General features: G+C 46.4%; 5 protein-coding genes across 13 annotated transcripts; 1 reads left to right on the forward strand and 4 right to left on the reverse strand.

The window, feature by feature from the left end:
• Positions 1–1390, reverse strand: LOC119132244 (olfactory receptor 52E8-like). Its single transcript, XM_037267344.1, has 3 exons — positions 961–1390; positions 528–855; positions 1–468 (listed from the first exon to the last, which is right to left on the reverse strand). The coding sequence occupies exons 1-3, from the start codon at positions 1209–1211 to the stop codon at positions 100–102; spliced, it is 948 nt and encodes a 315-aa protein (XP_037123239.1). The 5' UTR covers positions 1212–1390; the 3' UTR covers positions 1–99.
• A 3268-nt stretch (positions 1391–4658) lies between these two features.
• LOC119132749 (olfactory receptor 52B2-like) lies at positions 4659–5630 on the reverse strand. Its single transcript, XM_037268223.1, has one exon. It carries the CDS (start codon positions 5622–5624, stop codon positions 4659–4661), a length of 966 nt encoding a protein of 321 aa, XP_037124118.1. The 5' UTR covers positions 5625–5630.
• A 655-nt stretch (positions 5631–6285) lies between these two features.
• On the reverse strand, positions 6286–7796 carry LOC119132110 (olfactory receptor 52B2-like). The gene has a single exon (XM_037267041.1). It carries the CDS (start codon positions 7631–7633, stop codon positions 6695–6697), a length of 939 nt encoding a protein of 312 aa, XP_037122936.1. The 5' UTR covers positions 7634–7796; the 3' UTR covers positions 6286–6694.
• A 1535-nt stretch (positions 7797–9331) lies between these two features.
• On the reverse strand, positions 9332–12394 carry LOC119132109 (neuronal acetylcholine receptor subunit alpha-10-like). The gene is made up of 5 exons (XM_037267040.1): positions 12217–12394; positions 11190–11335; positions 10941–11095; positions 10181–10713; positions 9332–10074 (listed from the first exon to the last, which is right to left on the reverse strand). Exons 1-5 carry the CDS (start codon positions 12275–12277, stop codon positions 9494–9496), a joined length of 1476 nt encoding a protein of 491 aa, XP_037122935.1. The 5' UTR covers positions 12278–12394; the 3' UTR covers positions 9332–9493.
• On the forward strand, positions 11576–18040 carry LOC119132111 (post-GPI attachment to proteins factor 2-like). Of its 9 annotated transcripts, none has more exons than XM_037267045.1 (7): positions 12588–12736; positions 13717–13808; positions 15526–15711; positions 15933–16182; positions 16248–16354; positions 16471–16579; positions 17466–17938. In XM_037267045.1, the coding sequence occupies exons 2-7, from the start codon at positions 13773–13775 to the stop codon at positions 17594–17596; spliced, it is 819 nt and encodes a 272-aa protein (XP_037122940.1). In that variant the 5' UTR covers positions 12588–12736; positions 13717–13772; the 3' UTR covers positions 17597–17938. The 9 variants fall into 9 exon arrangements, with proteins under 9 accessions (XP_037122943.1, XP_037122944.1, XP_037122945.1 ...); XM_037267042.1 differs by lacking the exon at positions 12588–12736 and adding an exon at positions 13984–15441 and having other exon boundaries at positions 13059–13808; positions 17466–18040; XM_037267043.1 differs by lacking the exon at positions 12588–12736 and adding an exon at positions 15230–15441 and having other exon boundaries at positions 13059–13808; positions 17466–18040.
• The last annotated feature ends 248 nt before the right edge of the window (positions 18041–18288 follow it).

Raw genomic sequence — 18288 nt, forward strand, 5'->3', positions numbered from 1 at the left:
AAAGGAGCATTGTGTAAACTGAAGATATAACTTCAAATTACAAATATTGTTTGCAGCACTTTTATGCATAAATTGAAAAGTGCTAAAAACACGAAGCCGCTACGGCGTCTGTATTGTCCTCCTGTTACGAAACCTTCTCTTGATGTACTGCTTGATCTCCTGCATTTTGAAGCAGTAGATAATCGGGTTGACTGCGGCGGGCAGCAGGCTGTACACCATGATTACCACGATGCGCACCGACTCGGTGAAGTGGTATCCCTGGTGGTTGGCCATGTACACGAAGCAGCGTGGCGTGTAGTAGAGGCCCGTGACCAGCAGCTGCGGCGAACACGTCGACAGGGCTTTACTGCGACTCCCGCCGCCGTACTTCTTGGCCACCGTGGCGATGACTGCGCAGTAGGAGAAGCTGATCAAGGAGAGCGGGCACAGGAGGCTGAACATGGCCAGGGGGAAGGCCAACTCATTCACCTGAGTGTTAGAAAATCCGCACGGTTGGATCATGGCGGGAAAGGCGTGCTGCGCCCTACCTGGGACTGGTCGCAGCTGAGCCTGGCGATGCTGTTGTGGTCGCAGTAGCAGTGGCGGATGACGTGCGAGTCACAGTAAGGCAGCACGACAACGTGCATGACCACGGCCACCATCCAGGACGCCGGCATGAGCCAGGAGATGGCGCACAGCAGCGTGACGGCGGCGTTGGTGACCACGGCGGGGTAGCGCAGCGGGTTGTAGATAGCCACCAATCGATCCAGCGCCATCAACATCAGGATGAAGGAGTGCGTGGCGCCCAGGAAGTGCACAAAGTACATTTGCGTGAAGCAGGCAGCAAAGGCCACCCGCGGCTCGTCCAGCCAGTACCTGCCCAGATTTAGATCCTCAACAAAATAATCATGACAATAAAGCCTCCAAAAACAAAAGGGACCTTGAAGCAGTCCCTGATAAAAGTCAATATGAAACATTTACCTCCAGATGACTTGGGGCAGCGTGACCGTGCCGAAGAATAGGTCGGTGAGGGCCAGGTGGCAGAAGAGGAGGTAGGTGGGCTTGTGGAGGATTCGGTCCAACTTGATGAGAAGCAAAATAAAGAGGTTCCCCCCGGCAATGGCCAGGAAGAGCAGCAAGAGCAACGCCGACACGGCGCCGTGATACTGAGGCTCCAGGCCTGGGAAGCCCAGCAGAAAGAAGTTCTTGTACCTTGTGCTATTGCTGGACATCTTGCGCTGGAAAAGTAGAGCATATAATAAATGCAATCAACTGCTCAGAACTCCTTTCAAACCCAAAATACTTCTCGGAAACCCTGCTTTTGTGTCACGGCTTTGGATGTGTGAACTTTGATCTCCATTTTGCAACCAAAAATAGGGACACTGCTCGGAAGCTGCACTGAGCTTATTCAGACATTAGACATTGCCAACAATCGAACAGATAAATCCACAATGCGCCTTGGGTAGTTGGAATCAACGACAAGAAACACGACTATGCGAAGTCGTGCACACAAGGAGCAAGTATGGAGGGAGGCCGGTTGTCGATGCGATACGTACCTCGGAAGCTCCAGAGCGCCATCCCAGGCGTGCGCCCTCCATCGCCGACTTTATGCGAACGTGAAGCTCCCCGGGGTGAGATTCAAACTCAAGCTGGTGTTGACGTCACCCTTGACGACAAGAGCATCAGTGCAATTTGAGCACTTTTTTTTTTTCCCCATGTACTTCTTTTTCACCAAAGTATCCTTTGAAAAGACCAAGGTCACAAAAGTAGCATCATTGACTTGTCCCTCGGTGTTAAATTGGACTCAATCTTGATTCTGGTCTTCAAGTTGGGCCTTTTTTCTCTTTATCCATTCAAGTGCTTAGTCATCTGAGAGTAAACGGTATTTACAGGAAAAGCTCACCAAGAGTTACAATTCAGACAGAACTAATAGAATCATTAAATTACGAATACAGGACAAGAGCAAAAAAAAAAAAAGCACTGAAGGCATTTTGGCTCACAAGGGAAAGGCTGAAATCGTCCTAATCATTTGATAATCCCAGCAGTGCAGATGAGACAAACTCTTTTTTTTTTTTAATTCAATTAGACGCCTTAATATCCCTTGTGGTTAATGCTTCGCTCTCAGCACGCCTTGAGAGTGTGTGTGGGAGAAGTTTGTTATCGCGGCACCGTCTCCATTGTCATAGCTGGCTGCTGTCACACTTGGAGGATTTCAACCAGCGATGTGCAACTTCAATCATTTAATTTTTGATTGTACATTTTTAATGCATAATAAAAGATCCACTAAGCCAACAACAAATAAACAAATATCATTCCAAATCCACCCAAAATAATTGGTCCTACTCAACTCAGTGCAAGTGTAACAAAGTCTGCCATCTTGTGGGGAATGGTGATATTACAAAGTAAAACTATAGTTGATAGAAAAAAAGATTGCCAATTTTTTATATATTTAATTTTATTTCTTTTAACGTGTATTTTTCCCCTCCAAATTACCCATATATTGAATTTGATCCGCTTTTTTTTATTTCAAGAAATGTTTGGGTCGATATGTATTTTCTATACTCCAATTTAAGCGTAACACTATGAGCTGCCTCAGGAACACAAACATACAATTGGTGAATGAAAGAAAACATGCTGCTTCCCCAAGTCCATTATTTGATCACATGTAGCATGTTGTGGTATATTTACAATCTTTATATATAATCCAATACAATCCATATTTATTTACTCTACAAATACATAAAACATGAATAATGCTTACACTGGCTAAAATGGCATACAGTAATTCCCCCCAACGCTGAATTTCTTATATATATTTGCAAAACCTCTCAATTCTACGGTCGTCGTTGCGTGAGTGAAGTGTAAATCCCGAGAGCCTGTTGAAAGTGTTGCAAAACACAATCTCAGCTGTTTACTGTGTCACAAATCTCCCTGGAGATTCATTAAGAGTCGAGCGAGCGCCTGCGGAGACTCGAGACTTTGCATTTCCCGTCAACAGCTCACAAACAAAAGAAGTCATTAAACGTAATGAACAGTAAACATTTGGCCAGACGTGCCTCGCAAATCCCGATCGGGGAATTATAAGGCAACATTGTCAGCGACGCCGAAAAACATCACACCAAGGCCATATTCATTTATTCCTAATCTTAAAAAAGGCACTCTGGGACAAGTAGTCAGTCCAGCGAGGATGGCACAAAATCTCTCTTTCTGTATTCTTTAATAAGGACTCGCCTTCATTTTCAATTTTATGAATGTTTTGGGCACGAATCTGTAAATACTCACTCGATGCCCCCTCCTCCCATAACCCTTTCAATGTACCGTATTGGCCCAAATATAAGACGACTCTGATTATAAAACGACCCCTTCTTTTTTAAGATTCAAGTTTGAAAAAAGACTTTTTGAACACCAAATTTAATTTTGATACAGAAAGTAATTACAGTACATCTGAAACAAATGATTATAACAATATATTCGAGAGAAAAAGCATGTTATTTTGCCTCATTCAAATCATGCAAAAACTGTCTATCCCATCTTAATATCGTAACATTTAAATAAGTAAACTAAAGTGCAATCACATTTGTAAACGAATGTCTTCTGGTTTTTGAAATGTAAATAAACCAATCTACTGTGATAAAACAACAAAATTGCAATAACTACATTAACCATCTAAGTAAAGTCTAAGTAACTGTCTTGAAACAAATCTGAATCAGGAAAAACATTGCAATAAAATAATGCAAACTGCTTTGACCTGGGGAGTTAAGTTCAGCATTCGCTTTGAAGATATCTGGCGCCATCTAGCGCTGTGAATGGGTATAATGTCTAGACCCCAAATGTAAGATCACCCCCACTTTTCAGTCTTATTTCAATGCAAAAAACACCGTCTTATATTCGGGCCATTACGGTATAAGAGTTCACGAAACTTCTACAGTGAGAAAGTTACTTTGAGTCGTTTTTATGGATGTAGTTATAGTTTTCGCTGACAGATGGCAGTAGTGTGCGCAAATCTACATAAATTATCAAAAATTAATATCCGAGGAAGATTCCAAATTGCTCAAACGTGGTTGTTTCCCCCAATGAACATGAAAATGGCTGTCCTTGATTTACTCCTTAAATAAGATGGAGTAATTCAAAAGATTCATGTTGAAACAACACATTGAGAACAATTCTCAAAAGAAATTTCTTGGAAATGGAATACGTGTAGACGGATGGAAGATGCACCTGCACACTTGGAACTGATCGTTTAAGATAAGTACATTTATTCCCCCCTATAAAATGTCTCCAGGCTTTCAGATCACTGGGAGGATTCTTCTTCTGAAGAAGACTTGAATAAATGTTTGTCCAAGTGGCTCTCTTACTAACGCCGACGGGCACTAAAACAAGTCATTTTCTCACAAAGGCTCAAAAGAATGATTTTGTTTGAATGTGGCGCCACCTGTTGGCTATTTGTCACAACGCAGTATTTCCCAAACTTTATTGAGGCAATTGAGGAAAGACCAAAATGTCACAGTTCTGTCTTGATACCAGCTAACATAAATGGCACCAAAACACTACTATATAATAATCTCAATTTAATTACATTACATTATTGACCATACATGATAATTGTAGATTAGAAAGTCACCATTGTCGTATTGTAAGATGTTGCAAATAAATGGCAAATTTTCCACCTTTATCAAAATCTATGAGCTCGAGGAGCGTAGATTCCTGACACAGGACTTGATCATTTTACTCCGAAAAAAGTGCACTATATTGTCCCGGATCTCTTTGGTCCTGATCCCGTAGACGATGGGGTTGAGCGATGGCGGGAAAATCAGAGTGGAGGATCCCATGAAGGACCTGAAACTGTCCGGCAGCTGCCTGACCCTGTAGGAGATGATGGTGAACAGCCCCAGGCACTCCAGAAGCAGGAAGACAAAGAGGTGGGTGGCGCACGTCTGCAGGGCTTTGGCCTTGGTGTCGGATCGCCCGCTCCGAAAGCACGCCAGCAGGATGCGCAGGTACGTGTACAGGATGATGCCGTTGGCCAGCAGCTGGGTGACGGCCACGAGTAACAGGCCGTAGACTTGGTTGAGGGTGGTGTCGGCGCACACCAGGGCCAGCAGCGTGGGGTGGTCGCAGTAGATGTTGTGGACGGCGGAGCGGCAGCGGGGCAGACGCAGCAAGAGCCAGAACAACACGCCGATCAACAGCAAGCAGGCCAGCCAGATGGCGGCGATGATCCTCATCACGTGACCGTGCGTCATCACCGCGCCGTACTTGAGCGGCAGGCAGATGGCTACGTAGCGGTCGTACGCCATGGCGGTGAGGATAAAGATGGTGCCCGCCGCGTAGATGTGGATGAAGAAGGCCTGCGTCACGCACGCCGGGTACCACAAGCGCCCCGAGTCGCTCAGCAACTCCTTGAGGAGCTGCAAGAAGAAGGCTGACGAGCCCAGCAGGTCGTTGACCGGCATGTTGAGGAGGAACAGGTGCATGGGCTGCCGCAGGTTCTTGCTCAGCACGATGGTGAGGATGAGGAGCAGGTTGCAGAAAAGGATGACGGTGTAGCTGAGGCTGGCAAAGAGGAAGGTGACCGCCGCCCTTTCGGGGGGGATGCGCAGGTGGTGCCACACCAACACGGACGACGTGTTGTACGGGTTCTCCATCTTGTGGCCAGCGAGCGGACAAAAGTGCTCGCGATCTGTACAAATAATTGTGGGGGGGGGAGGTCAAAGGTCAAGTACTCATCTGTCCATCTATATTTTTATTTTTATATCCATCTGTGAAATTGACACAAGACAAATGGATTCAATAATAAAATGCAGAGGCTGGAGCAAATCATGGTTTACTCAGGTGCTCTTCCTTCGTTTTGCGGCAGTCAGTGCCAGAAACAACTATTAGGTTGGTCCTAAATCTGTGGATGGATGCAAGTTTATACTTACCAATGTACGGCCTCAGTATGAGCTAGGATGGTTCAATAGAGCACCCGCGAGGTCATGGCACCGCCGCCGTGCGACCTGAGATGGTCCAGGTGCGAGACGCTGCTTTTATAGATGCCGCCGGGAGCTGAGTGACAACGGCGAAAACTCTTTGGGGAGCTGCAAGATCTTTGTGACCTCATCGACGCAACAAAAACATAGCGACGGGGCAAAGTGCTTTCTCTGGAGGATTTGGATCTGTCTGTCTGATGGATCTGTCTTCTGTCTGTCAGGATCTGATCAAACTCAGTCATAGTGGAGCTTGAAGTCATCATAGGAAGTAAGTGTGGGGGAGTCAGAAGATTCGTCAAAATAGTTTTAATAAAATAGTCACAATTAATCAAGTAGATTTATTGCCCTCCTCTAATCATGTCATAGAATCTGACAAAATATCTGCGACATCCGACATGATGACACACAGCGCAAACAATGACTAAATCACATTTATATCGACAAAAAAAAAAAAAAAATCATTTATTTTTTATTTATAGTCACAATTGACGGAACAACTGGTCATCGGTACCTGCGACAAACAGAGCGACGTGGCCGCTTCGCTTTGAGTGTCACGGCCGCTCGCAACGCCGAGACTGGACATCAAACACCAGTTTTGCAGTTCTGCTTCTTGTTAACCCGTTCACTGCCAACCCAGTTCATATCTTTGACGTCTATAACCGTCAATGGCACTGAATGAGTTAAGAGGTTGCATCATGAAAAACGGAGGTCCCCCTGCAAAGCCTGATGTCTTCCACGCGGTCTTTCTAGAAGCCTCTAACTCGGTTTCTCCAAACCCTGAACAGCGTGTTTCGTATTTCGCTGGTGTACAGCCCGTAGACCAGCGGGTTGAGGAGCGGCGAGATGAGAAATATCAGCACGCCCATGATCTTCTGCACGTCACGCGGCACGTTCCGGAACCTGTGCGACAAGATGGTGAAGGTGCCCACGATCTCAAAGATGATCAGGATGAGCAGCTGAGCCACGCACGTGTTGACCGCCTTCTTCTTGGCGTCGCTGTGCCTGGTCACCATGCAGGTGATGAGGATCTTGGTGTAGGAGAAGGCCTGGACGGACACGCTGAGGGCCTGCATGACGGCCGTGTTCACCAGCCCCACCACGTCGTTGACGGACGTGTCGCCGCACGTGAGCTTGAGCAGCGAGGGGTTGTCGCAGAAGACGTTGGCCACCTCTGAGCGGCAGCGCGGCAGTCTGCTCTGCAAGGAGAACAGCAACGTGATCAGGGCGAAGTCCAAGGCCCACACCAGGGTGACCACGCCGACCACCACCCTGGGCGTCACCACGGCGCCGTAGCGCAGCGGCATGCAGATGGCCACGTAGCGGTCGAAGGACATGGCGGCCAGGATGAAGAGGATGCCGCCGCCGTAGAGGTGCAGCAGGAAGGCCTGCAGCACGCACAACGGGTACGCCATGCGGTTGCTCTCGCTCAGCACGCCCGACAGCACCTTGGGCAGCATGGCCGTGATGCCCATCAGGTCGTTGAGCGGCAGGCTGAGCAGGATGAAGTAGACGGGCTTGTGCAGGTTGCGGCGTAGCGCGATCACGCCCAGCAGCGTCGCATTGCACGAGACGCAGAACAGGTAGAGGAGGAGGCCCGCGAAGAAGATGGGGTACTTGGCTCCCGGCGGGATGACAAACGTGTCCAGGCTCACGTAGGGCGTCAAGCCCAAAGACCCGTTGGACATTTTGGCGTACGGGAGGAGCGTGAGGAATGGAGGAGCGCCTCCCCGCTTCTCGTGCTTTTAATGCCAACCATGAACCAACCGGTGACATCAGCGTCCCACTCGGGGATTATCGGCCTGTTTATGCCAGTATCTATGACATCAGCAGCGGTGGCCAAAGCGCCGTTGTTTCAACGCCTTTGCTTCAACGCCTTTGCTTCAACGCCTCTGCTTCAACGCCTTTGCTTTAGGAAAAGTAACAAAGTACAGACTCTGAATGAAGTTGTGGTCGCTGGCGGTGGAGTGACACCACCGCTTTGATTCTATCTATCTATCTATCTATCTATCTATCTATCTATCTATCTATCTATCTATCTATCTATCTATCTATCTATCTATCTATCTATCTATCTATCTATCTATCTATCTATCTATCTATCTATCTATCTATCTATCTATCTATCTATCTAGCATCCATCCTTGCATCTTTGCATCTTCATCCATCCATCCATCCATCCATCCATCCATCCATCCTTGCATCTCCATCCATCCATCCATCCATCCATCCTTGCATCTCCATCCATCCATCCATCCATCCATCCATCCATCCATCCATCCATCCATCCATCCATCCATCCATCCATCCATCCATCCATCCATCCATCCATCCATCCATCCATCATTTCAATGGATTCTCTGATTTGTTAATCCGTCACAGGGTAGCGCTGAGTACTGGCAAGAACCCAAAGTGTCGGTCGCAGCCTTCACGAGGACTCGACGCCTTGAAATAAAGCTGGTACCGGTACTCGGATGGCACCGGTACTCAGTTGGCACCGGTACTCAGTTGGCGCTAAATTGATCTAAACGCCAGTACAGTGACAGGCGATGACGGAGTAGTCGCATTAGTTGTTTATCTAGTTATCGTTGTTTTCAACTCTGAATTATAGTTGAATGTGGATTGATGGGAAACCACTGTCAACAAAGATTTGCAAACTTTCCGATCAGAATGACATCAGCCGGCGGGACTCACGAATGTCAAAACACATTAATGAGTTCCTCTGGGAGCCACGTAAATATTATTGTTAGTGTTATTAACTGTGGCGTGGTAATTACTCCCCGCAGGCTTCGTCTAATCTCGCGCTAGCTAATGACGATGCTATTTGTTAGCCTAGTGTGTTTAATGACACCCCCAAGGTGAGCACTTTTGTTTTGTTAACTTTAAACAGAGATAATGTTGGAATTGTGCTCTCGGGTGACACTTAGTATTTTTGTTCTTTGGCAAAGTTAACATGAAGAAAAACAAATAATTCAAAAACATATACGAAACAAATGGAAGTATTTATATGAATAATTGAAGACTATTATAGATCATAATTCCAATGAACGAAACTAACAATGCGAAATGATGCACTTAGTAGCCAAAAAGACAAAAAGTTGCGCCTTTTTGTTTCCATCTGGAGTCATATTTAGCGCTAATTAAATCATTCGAGTGGCCACAGAGTCCTTGGGAATTATTACACATGGTTAGCGGCCACAATGGGACACTTTGGACCTTTGGAACGGACTAATTGGGTCACCTTTGAGACCCGCTGTGGACATTACAGATCCTATGTGGTCCCTTTAATTGATTAGCTTGCGAGCGGCTACGCATGTTTAGCGACGCTTTCAAGTTAATGCTAGCATTTAGCTAATTCTAGCAGTTTGTAGTCCCTCAGAACAAGGAGACTAGGATAGGATTTTATTTTTTTCTCAACAGGGAGGCCAAATCATCAAAATAGGAGAAGAGGTCAACATTTGGGCTTTTACATCTGAATCGAACGATGATGTTGTAAAAGTGGGCGGTGCCGCGTGGTATGTTCCCTTCACCATCCACACAGAAATGTGTCAGATGGCTTTGCCCATGATTAGAAGACTCATGAAGAAGACCATGATGAAGAACAACCACATGAAGAAGCGGTCCAGTACCTTGGCCACCTTCTTCCACTCGCCAGTCTTCTTTTGAGTGGCCCTCTGCTCCCTGTAGCAGTTGGCAATGTACTCCACATTAGCCAAGAGCAGATTCGTCTTGTCACAGGGAGCCTCGCTCACGCCGCCTTTCCGGCTTCTCCTCATGCCGCTCGAGTCACGGTAGCTGACCGATGCGCCGCTCCCCATCAGCCCATCTCGGTCTTCGCTTTCCTCCGCGCTCAGGGGGAAAAGCGCCTCCGTCGCGCAGGTCCGATCCGCCAAGCCATTCATGCTACGCTTTGTCACCAGCCGAGGTTCCCGCTTCTCCGACCGGGAAGACATGCAGTTGTCCCCGACCTCGTAAACAAAACACATTCTAGCCATGTACTGCAGAATGACCTTCTTGGCCCACTTGGGGACGGGCTTGGCGTCCGGGCCGCAGTGGTGAATGTTCATGATGAAGATGGTCAAGGCGGTGGAGGCCGTGATCATGGTCATGGTGGCAATGTAGTACTTTCCTGTTGGTGAGAGGCAAAACATCTCATTTCACTTAGCTTAGCAGGCTACAGAAGCGTAAACCCGAACTCAGAGGTCCCGGAAGTAATAACCTTGCCTAATCCCTACCGATGAGCGGGACATTCTCCGACGGTGGCATAATCTCGGCGACCAGCAGTTGAAAAACGGTCAGCGCCAGCATCACCGTGACGCCCAAAGACACTTTCTCTCCAGAGTCTGCGGGCAGGTAGAAGCCCAGCGGAGCCAGGAAGGAGATCATCACGCACGGTATCAGCAGGTTGAAGACGTAGAAGGACGCCCTCCTCTTGAGTTTCAGCGTGTAGGTGACGTCGGGGTAAGGTTCGGCGCAGCAGCCGTACAAAACGATGTTCCTTTTGGCCGGCATACCCAGGACTTCCCACTCCACGTTGTCCACCAGGTCGGCCAGGTCGGCGCTCTCCATGGCGTTCACGATGTCCAGCTGGTTGCCGTTGTAGGTCCATGAGCCGTAGGTGAACCTGCACTGCTGCGCATCAAAGGGAAAGAAGGACACGTCCACCTTGCAGGAGCTTTTGGTGATTGCCGGCGAATCCCACATGATCTGGCCGTCGTGGCGGATCACCACGTTGGTGTCCATGGAGCCCGTGAAGTGGTCGTCGGCACTGCGGGTCACAAAAACACTCTTTGAGCTCAATTTCCAGTGACATCTTGGTTTAAAATAAGACCTTCTTAACTCATTCACTGCCAACCCAGTTCATATTTTTGACGTCAATAACCGACAAGAGATTAGACGTGTCAAAATAAGATGATCCAAGGAATGGCCCCAAACATTGTCATCCAAGACAAGTTTAATAAAGATGATAGTTGTGTCTTTTGCATCACGACCTACTTGTTATATAGGACTATATCGGGCCTCCATACATAACTGCTCGGTATACGGATGGTATCCAGGCCATCGTAGTCGTCCTTACTCCATTGGAGATGCGCGTCCAGCCACACTTGTCGTATCCACAAGTAGGCTGTCAAGATTTGGTTTCGCTCATCCTGGAAAAGAGACATTGTTAGTTAAACTTTGACACCAATTGTAGGAAAATGTTGCCAAAGCCAAACAGAGTTGGTGAAATAAGAAATGTTTTACCATGTCGATGATGTGCGAGAGCGTGACCTGCAGGGTAACGTTCAGAATGGCGTCCGTGTCCTCCACCGGCCTCAGAGCGCTCGTGTAGTTGTCAAACAGATTGTTGAGGAGCTTCTGGGCAAATCTGCTGTGGGCGCATTGTGAGACTGTGGACGAAAACACGCCACCATTTTGGTGTTGGCGCTCCTTTTCATGTTTTATTTGGTTCCATTTTTATGTCTCATTTAGTTATGTAACAACAGCTAGCTATAGTTAGCATGTCCAAGTGGAGTCGTTGCTGCTATTAACTGCTAGCCGCTGATTGGTTAAGGTTCCTCGCCGTTTGGACTTTGCCCTGTTTTACTTGCATAACACTATCGAAGAAGTCCAAAGTGCTAAAATTGGTAACTTAGATCTGATTCTGGTTATTCTGCACTGTTTGGAACAGATCACTTTGGACTTTTTTTTCTTCTTTTCCTGTCACACTATTTGTACTGTAACTGCTCAGTGTTTGCTGCAGTTAAGTGAATCGGGTGGTTCAGCCGTGGCAGATGGTGGACCGAGGCCTCATCGGGATGGATTGTCCCTCACCGTGATGCCTTCGCAAGGAAAGCCTGACCCAAATCCGCTATTGAAACCTGCGCACGCTTCCTCCATCCCTTGTGCATGTAAGTGTAAAATGTTTGACACACACACACACACACGCATATACACACACATGCACGCGAGGGATTACGATTGAGGTGAAATCCCAAACATCTGGATGCCTGCCGCAAGACCGTTTTGCATGGAAGCAAACCAGCATCCATAAAGAATAAAATGTACGTGAAGCAGACATTTCATTAGAAAGTTTGCATGCTTTTCTAATGAAATGTCTGCTTTGTCCTTGTTTCAACCAACAGCTCTGATTTTTAAAAAAAATTGTGTGTGGACATAAAAATTGAATTCAATCAAGAAACTTCTTTTGATAGTTTATACCAAGAAAATATATTGACAATGGCCCTTTTTAAACCCCGCCCCGCACGCACAAACGCAAAAGCAAGCTTACCTGGCAATACAGAGACGCAAACAAACAAGCACAATAAACTTTGCATTTCGGATTGTTTCATGCTGTCAAAAGTGGTCTACCCCAAATCCACGATCATTTGAACTGTTCCATACAGACAATAAAAAGACAATAAGAAAAAAATAATAATAATTCACACGCACAGCGGTGCATTGGGCTACGCTTGTGTGCGTTTGTTTGCGGACCCGCACATCCCGGTAGGGCGGGGACTCTGACCGACGACGTCATCACCATCACGTCTGATGTTAACTTCAGCACCACGGAGAGCTCCCTCGCCCCGCCCACCAATTTAAGACATTATTAATCGATCATGTAACGCGCGATCCGGTGTTTTGTGCGCGCGTGCACGTCGATCGTTTGGCGCCCAGGCTCGCCCGCGCTGCAGCAGGGCGGCTCCTCCTCATCATCATCTCCGACGACGACAGGTCAGGCTCATCAGTGGCAGTGGGTCTTCATGGTCTTGTCACGCTCGGACGCCATCTTTACTTGTTCACTTCATTAGGTACACCTGCAAAGCTGCATGATCGATCTAAAATGAATGCTCGTCGTCGAATTGCTGCTTTGCTGTCCCGAGTGGGGAAAGGAATGTTGACAGGAGAGTCGCGTCCGACTCGTTTCACTATCAACAAACTGAAAATGCAGTCCATCTCCAAGTTTTGGAACGGCAAGGTCAACTTGAGATTCAGATCAAAAGATGAATTGCAGCTTTTATTTCATGGTATTTTAATTTGGATGTATTAAAGAAGTCAGGAGAAGAGGTCACCTTTATTTTGTAGCCACCCACGTTTGGTGAGCAAATTGGAATGTGCTCAAGTGTTGACTTTTGGATCGTTTGCTTAAATTAAATGAGTGTGCTCGTTTTTGGCTTTGGGTTTCTCCTGTGGAAGCTACTTTTGCTGTTAAGCAAATGTCTCAGAGATCATAGTGGCAAAAAAATCAATTTCTGAACCCAAAGAGGTTCACAGCATTCATTGATTTTTTTTCTGTTCAAGATCTGACATTGGAAACTCACAATTTTGTTTATATCTGGAGTGTCACATCGATTTGTGTCATTCAATGGGAGCTGTCATTTCAAATTGGTTCGGCCTGTTGCAAACGGTGATGTCAGATACTTGCAGACGTTAATGAACGCAGTGGCCACCTCACCGGGTCTCCGTTTCCCTTCACGTCAGACACAATTTTGTCTTTTTTTTTACTTGTCAGTGAGCATTTCAGTGCAGTGTTTTTTTTTCTTCCAGAAAATGAACCCATTTGTCTGTTAGCATAGGACGCAGGATGGACGGCATGTTGTTGACATTCTCTAGCAACAACCCGGCGCCCGTCGCACGACATGGTCCGGTTAATCCGCTCCTGGGCCCGCTTTCGTGCGTCATCTGCATTCCACTCCCAGTTATCTTGCGTCCGATTTCATGCCAAACGCCGACAGACACCTTGATTTGGAACATTCGACGCGCAAACATCTCAGGTGAAAAACATTTTCAGTGGAAAGCCGCATCCTATCACCGTCAACTTGAGAGGTCCAGAGTGGTCAAGATCTCATGATGAAGAGAGAACGAGAAAACCACAGCAGAAAGGTGAGCGGGCGCTTTCTCACCTTGTTTCGGGCAGGCTGGACAAAATCGACTTCATCGTCTTTGTCCGCATCGTTTCTGCCTAACTGGAGCAGTTGGCTGCTTAATGCTTTTGGGCCTTAACTGGAACTCATAGAAGGGAGCACTTAACTCACATGGCTCAATGTATATTTTGCAGTTCATTTTCCGATTTGCGTATTCGTCTTGAAGTCGAGCCTCGGGGCCAACGCCGCTCTCTGATTGGCTGACGTCTTCATTCAACTCAGCTGCCGCTGTATCAAAGTGTTTTACAGACTACATAACAAAACAAAGTTGCAGTCTAGAAAGTCAAGATGGTGACCCGAAATAGACCAAAATAGGCCTTTTTTCTTTTTTTTTATATCAGAAAAACTTTGTGTCCCTAAAAGTTTTTGTGATGCTGATTTTCAAGACATCTTTTATTTCCACAGCGCTTTGTTATAGCTGTAACAAGTTGTAACAAAGTGTTGTGGCAAGTCCTACTTTTTCTGTTTTTGGAAGCTGCTGACCTTTAAAAGCTTACGCAATAAGGATTTTACAATGGCTTGTAAACTATAGCTATGAAGTTTCAGAAAAAAAATTCCACCAGCCTAATTCATAAATATTAATCTCCTATACTATTAACATAGTTTTTTAACTGCGAGTTCTAAAGCACCAGCACTAAAAACTCAAGACTACATATTGACTGCTATAAAGTAAAAAAATAAAAAAGCTTTTTTTTCCACTACATTTGCAAAAAAAGTACATTTTGCTGTGTTGTTTTTAAAATAGTGCAACTACCGACCTTTTTCAAAGCTCGGGCTCAGCGCAGGCAATGACCATGCACTCGCTTGCCTTGGCTGCTTTCTTCACCTGCCTCCAAGGCGCATCATACCTCATGCATCACAGTCAAAGACTTGAAAGTGGCGCTCGCCAGCCCTTGGCTGCAATCGTGTTGGCGTGCAGGCGCTGCCGTGTTGACGTGATCCGGCATTGTGTACATATCGCTGGCGTCAGGTTGAAGCCTCCCATGCCCAAGTTTGGAAACCTTCCATGTGGTTGTCAAGTGTTGAAAATGGCTTGTCGGTGAACACGCAGTTTTAATGGTGGAAACGTTTTTGGGGCTCCTGAGAAGTGATGGTTCGGGGAGTACGAGGGTTCCGCCCGACGCCAGCGATATTGTAGTAAGATCCGGCGACCAGAGAGGATGGATGCTTGCCATGTTGCCAAATTGGGCTGAGGAGAGAAAGGACAGAAAGACATCCACCAGACAGCAGGTGAAAGACAACAAGCTAGAGCTAAACTTTTGGGCTTTTTCCTCTAAGAAGCAAAATCGAGTTCACACAAAAGCAAAAAGCCTTTGTCTTGGGTCAGCTCGTGACATTATGCAAAGAATTATATAAGGAATCAGATTTTTTTTCTTTCAGCCACTGCTTGTGCATACAAAGGTCTTTTTGCAAATACCACATCTTGAGTCACTCGGCCCAAGTTCTAGGCCGGCGCGACCCGGCGAATGAGTTGTTTGCGTCACTGCTATAAAGTTAGCATGGGACGCTCTGCCAAATTGGCCGACGAGTGCAGCGAGCCGGCCTTGCGCCTGCACCAAGACCACCATACACCAGCATGTTTTTCTCTTCCGGTAAATGACTTGAAACACACAGAACGGGGTGTTGGCAATCTTTGTCCGGCTCATCCGCTCCTTCTTTCTGTCTTTGGCTTGCAGCAGCAGCAGCAATCGGACGCCACGATGATTTCGGGCTCATACGGCGGCGAGAAGCCTCTGGTGATTCGCATCTCCTTCACCACGTGCGCCCTGGTCATCGTCTGCCTGCCGCTGCTGGGCCTGCTCAGTTGTGTTATCATCTCGTCCGTCTTTCACTTTGAGGACTCAACCTATACGCACTGCCAGGTTGGAGCCAGAGGACAAAATGTCCTTTTGTTGCTGACAGCACATTTATTGATATCAAGAGAGCCGTATGTATTTATTTATTTTTTAATTATTATTTTAATTTATTGATTTTTTTTAATTTGATTTATTTATTGATTGATTGATTTATTTATTAAGAAAAATTGTACAATGTTATTGATACATTTTAGATTTTGATTTAATGTGGATAAATACGTGTGCAGGTTCCCAACTACCTGCCGTCCATCAGCGCCTCCATCAGCCTGAGCCCAGAGTGCCACATCTGGCGCCTGTGTGTGGGCCTACACTCGGCACCCCGCTTGCTGGTGGCCTTCACCTACTTCAAGTTCTACAAGGTGCGCTTTGCTTCCCGCCTGCCCGAGAGCTCGCTGGCCTACCTCAGCCTGGCTTTCTCCATCTCCGAGAACCTCGGCCTGCTGCTACTCACCTACGTGTCGTCCAACGAGACCTACTGTGAGTAGCCGGGGGGGGGGGTCCTCTGTAACGCACTTGCCTGTGACCTTCCCGTTGCATCTCAGTTGTCCACAAGGAAGGCTTCATCCTCTTCATTCTCAGCTCCTTCATCTACATGATCATAACGTGTCGTCTGTGGAAGGCCATCAAGACGTATTCGTTGAATCCCGAGGTAAGACGCTCCAAAAGTATTTGAGAAAATATTCAAAGTCATTGAGCAAATAAAATGCACACATATAGCAGCCACATGATGATGATGATTGTTTGTTTTTAATTGCTCCCCTCCAGGATGCTCGATCCCATCACTGGAAAGTGAGTCTGCTAATCCTAAATATGAGCTTCTGTGCTTTTGCGGGATTGTTCTACATCAAACACAACTTGTACTGCGAGTCGGGCAGTAAGTATGACATCATCGTGACACGGCTTCATTCCCCATATGTAGAATATTTGTTAAGTGTCATATACTTATATACAATATTTTTTTGATTTGTTCTTTTTAAAAAGTTTTATATGTATTTTTTTTACAATTCAAGTCAAGTCTCCCTTGTTTTTTAAAATTTTTTTTTTTTTGGAGTAATTTGGTGTGCCGCAATTCAAAAGCAGTGTCTGAATTTCATGGATCCATTTTTAATGGTTTTGTCATTGCGACCTGATAATGACCCAATGGCCGTCTTACCTTTTAAAAAGTGGTCATTTTATCCAGACACCGGTGCCGGGTCTTTGTAATCCAAACAGAAACATTTTCAGTTCTGGGATCTCTTTAACGAGTATGTTTCTCCTTCTAACGGAAGGTATTCATGCGCCAAGTCAGTTCTGAAATATGAATGTCAATGTGCACGTTTGAACATAAAAATGGAGGGAGGAGGGCTTTGTTTGCGTTGCCAAAACAAATCTGTGCTGTTTATTGGCGATTAGCCCCTAATCCCAAAAAGGGACGTGACATCGAGGCCGTTCTTTTGCATCGCGAATGAGCTCGGTACGGCATCAGACTCCTTTGAAGCAAAGCTTGTGCCTTCTTGGCACGTCACAAAGCTTCAAGTGCTCCGTCTTTATGAGGATGCAATGAAACCAGGTCACAAAACTGTCAACGTTTCCCAAACACGGCCTTCCGTTTGACCTCGGAGGAAATGCAGAGACAAAGCTGCCTGTCATGCCGCTCCAGTCAATAATGTCTTAGATGATATAATAATCTCACTTTTAGCTTAACCCTAACCCTAACCCTAACCCACAGCTCCATTGTGACTAATGAGCCGTTGTTATAAATGCTTTTTTCTGCCCGCCAGGTTACACATTGTTTGCCCTGTTTGAGTATCTCATCGTCTTCTCCAACATGGCCTTCCACCTGACGGCGGCGTGGGACTTCAAGAGCCGCGAGGTGATGGTCATTTCCTGCTCTGAGCCCAAGGGCTTCTAAATAGAGAGCCTCCGAGGACTCTGGGAAGACCGGCGTCCATGACCGGGGTTGTGGAGGAAGATGGCAAATGAATAATTGGCACACGTGAGATGATATAAAGCACATGCACGGAGGTTGGAGGCCGGATGGCAGCACGCCGAGACGCTTCAACGTTGCGCATCCCGCTGCTTAACTAGTGACGTGCATGAAGACGGCTGTTTGTTTTGCTTACATGTGCAGACAGACTCGTAATAAGTCAAACATCAACAGCTGATTTGATCACAATGTGCCAAGGTGATAGTTCTTCCGTCAAGCTAAAAAAAAAAAAAAGACAAAAAGCATCATAAATCTACTGCAGAGCAGCAAGCACAATGTTATTGTCAATTCTGGAGCTGCCATGAATGTATTGATTCTCAAATAGGAGAAGAGCATTGTTTGGAAATAATAAAAAAAAATCATTAAAAAGAATGGAGACAATGAGTGTCATGTCACTTTAATGACGTAAAAGTACAAGGTTGGCATTTTACTTGTGCAGCTCCGTGTTAACTTCTACTAGTACACACTTAGTAGCGAGGACACAGGAGTACACACTATCAAGGATGTGGAACGCCTGTCCATCCATACCCAACCACAAGATGGCGCCCTTCGATTATTCCCTCAAACGAGTTCCGTGTGGCCTCCAAATTGCTAGGGGGCGAGCGTCGTCACATGAC

This window comes from Syngnathus acus, chromosome 13 (assembly GCF_901709675.1).
Source record: "Syngnathus acus chromosome 13, fSynAcu1.2, whole genome shotgun sequence".
NCBI lineage: Eukaryota > Metazoa > Chordata > Actinopteri > Syngnathiformes > Syngnathidae > Syngnathus > Syngnathus acus.

What these genes read in the sequence shown, in the direction of transcription:
- LOC119132244 (XM_037267344.1), bottom strand. Translation starts at nt 1,211, where the DNA reads ATGTCCAGCAATAGCACAAGGTACAAGAACTTCTTTCTGCTGGGCTTC. An exon ending in CTGCCCCAAGTCATCTGGAG is followed by an intron (nt 856 to 960) that starts GTAAATGTTTCA and finishes AAATCTGGGCAG; the next exon opens with GTACTGGCTGGACGAGCCGC. An exon ending in TCAGCTGCGACCAGTCCCAG is followed by an intron (nt 469 to 527) that starts GTAGGGCGCAGC and finishes TCTAACACTCAG; the next exon opens with GTGAATGAGTTGGCCTTCCC.
- LOC119132749 (XM_037268223.1), bottom strand. Translation starts at nt 5,624, where the DNA reads ATGGAGAACCCGTACAACACGTCGTCCGTGTTGGTGTGGCACCACCTG.
- LOC119132110 (XM_037267041.1), bottom strand. Translation starts at nt 7,633, where the DNA reads ATGTCCAACGGGTCTTTGGGCTTGACGCCCTACGTGAGCCTGGACACG.
- LOC119132109 (XM_037267040.1), bottom strand. Translation starts at nt 12,277, where the DNA reads ATGAAACAATCCGAAATGCAAAGTTTATTGTGCTTGTTTGTTTGCGTC. An exon ending in TTGCGTCTCTGTATTGCCAG is followed by an intron (nt 11,336 to 12,216) that starts GTAAGCTTGCTT and finishes TTTCGTCCACAG; the next exon opens with TCTCACAATGCGCCCACAGC. An exon ending in GGAGAATGTCCCGCTCATCG is followed by an intron (nt 10,075 to 10,180) that starts GTAGGGATTAGG and finishes TCTCACCAACAG; the next exon opens with GAAAGTACTACATTGCCACC.
- LOC119132111 (XM_037267042.1), top strand. Translation starts at nt 15,316, where the DNA reads ATGAGTTGTTTGCGTCACTGCTATAAAGTTAGCATGGGACGCTCTGCC. An exon ending in CAACCTATACGCACTGCCAG is followed by an intron (nt 15,712 to 15,932) that starts GTTGGAGCCAGA and finishes ATACGTGTGCAG; the next exon opens with GTTCCCAACTACCTGCCGTC. An exon ending in CTTGTACTGCGAGTCGGGCA is followed by an intron (nt 16,580 to 17,465) that starts GTAAGTATGACA and finishes TCTGCCCGCCAG; the next exon opens with GTTACACATTGTTTGCCCTG.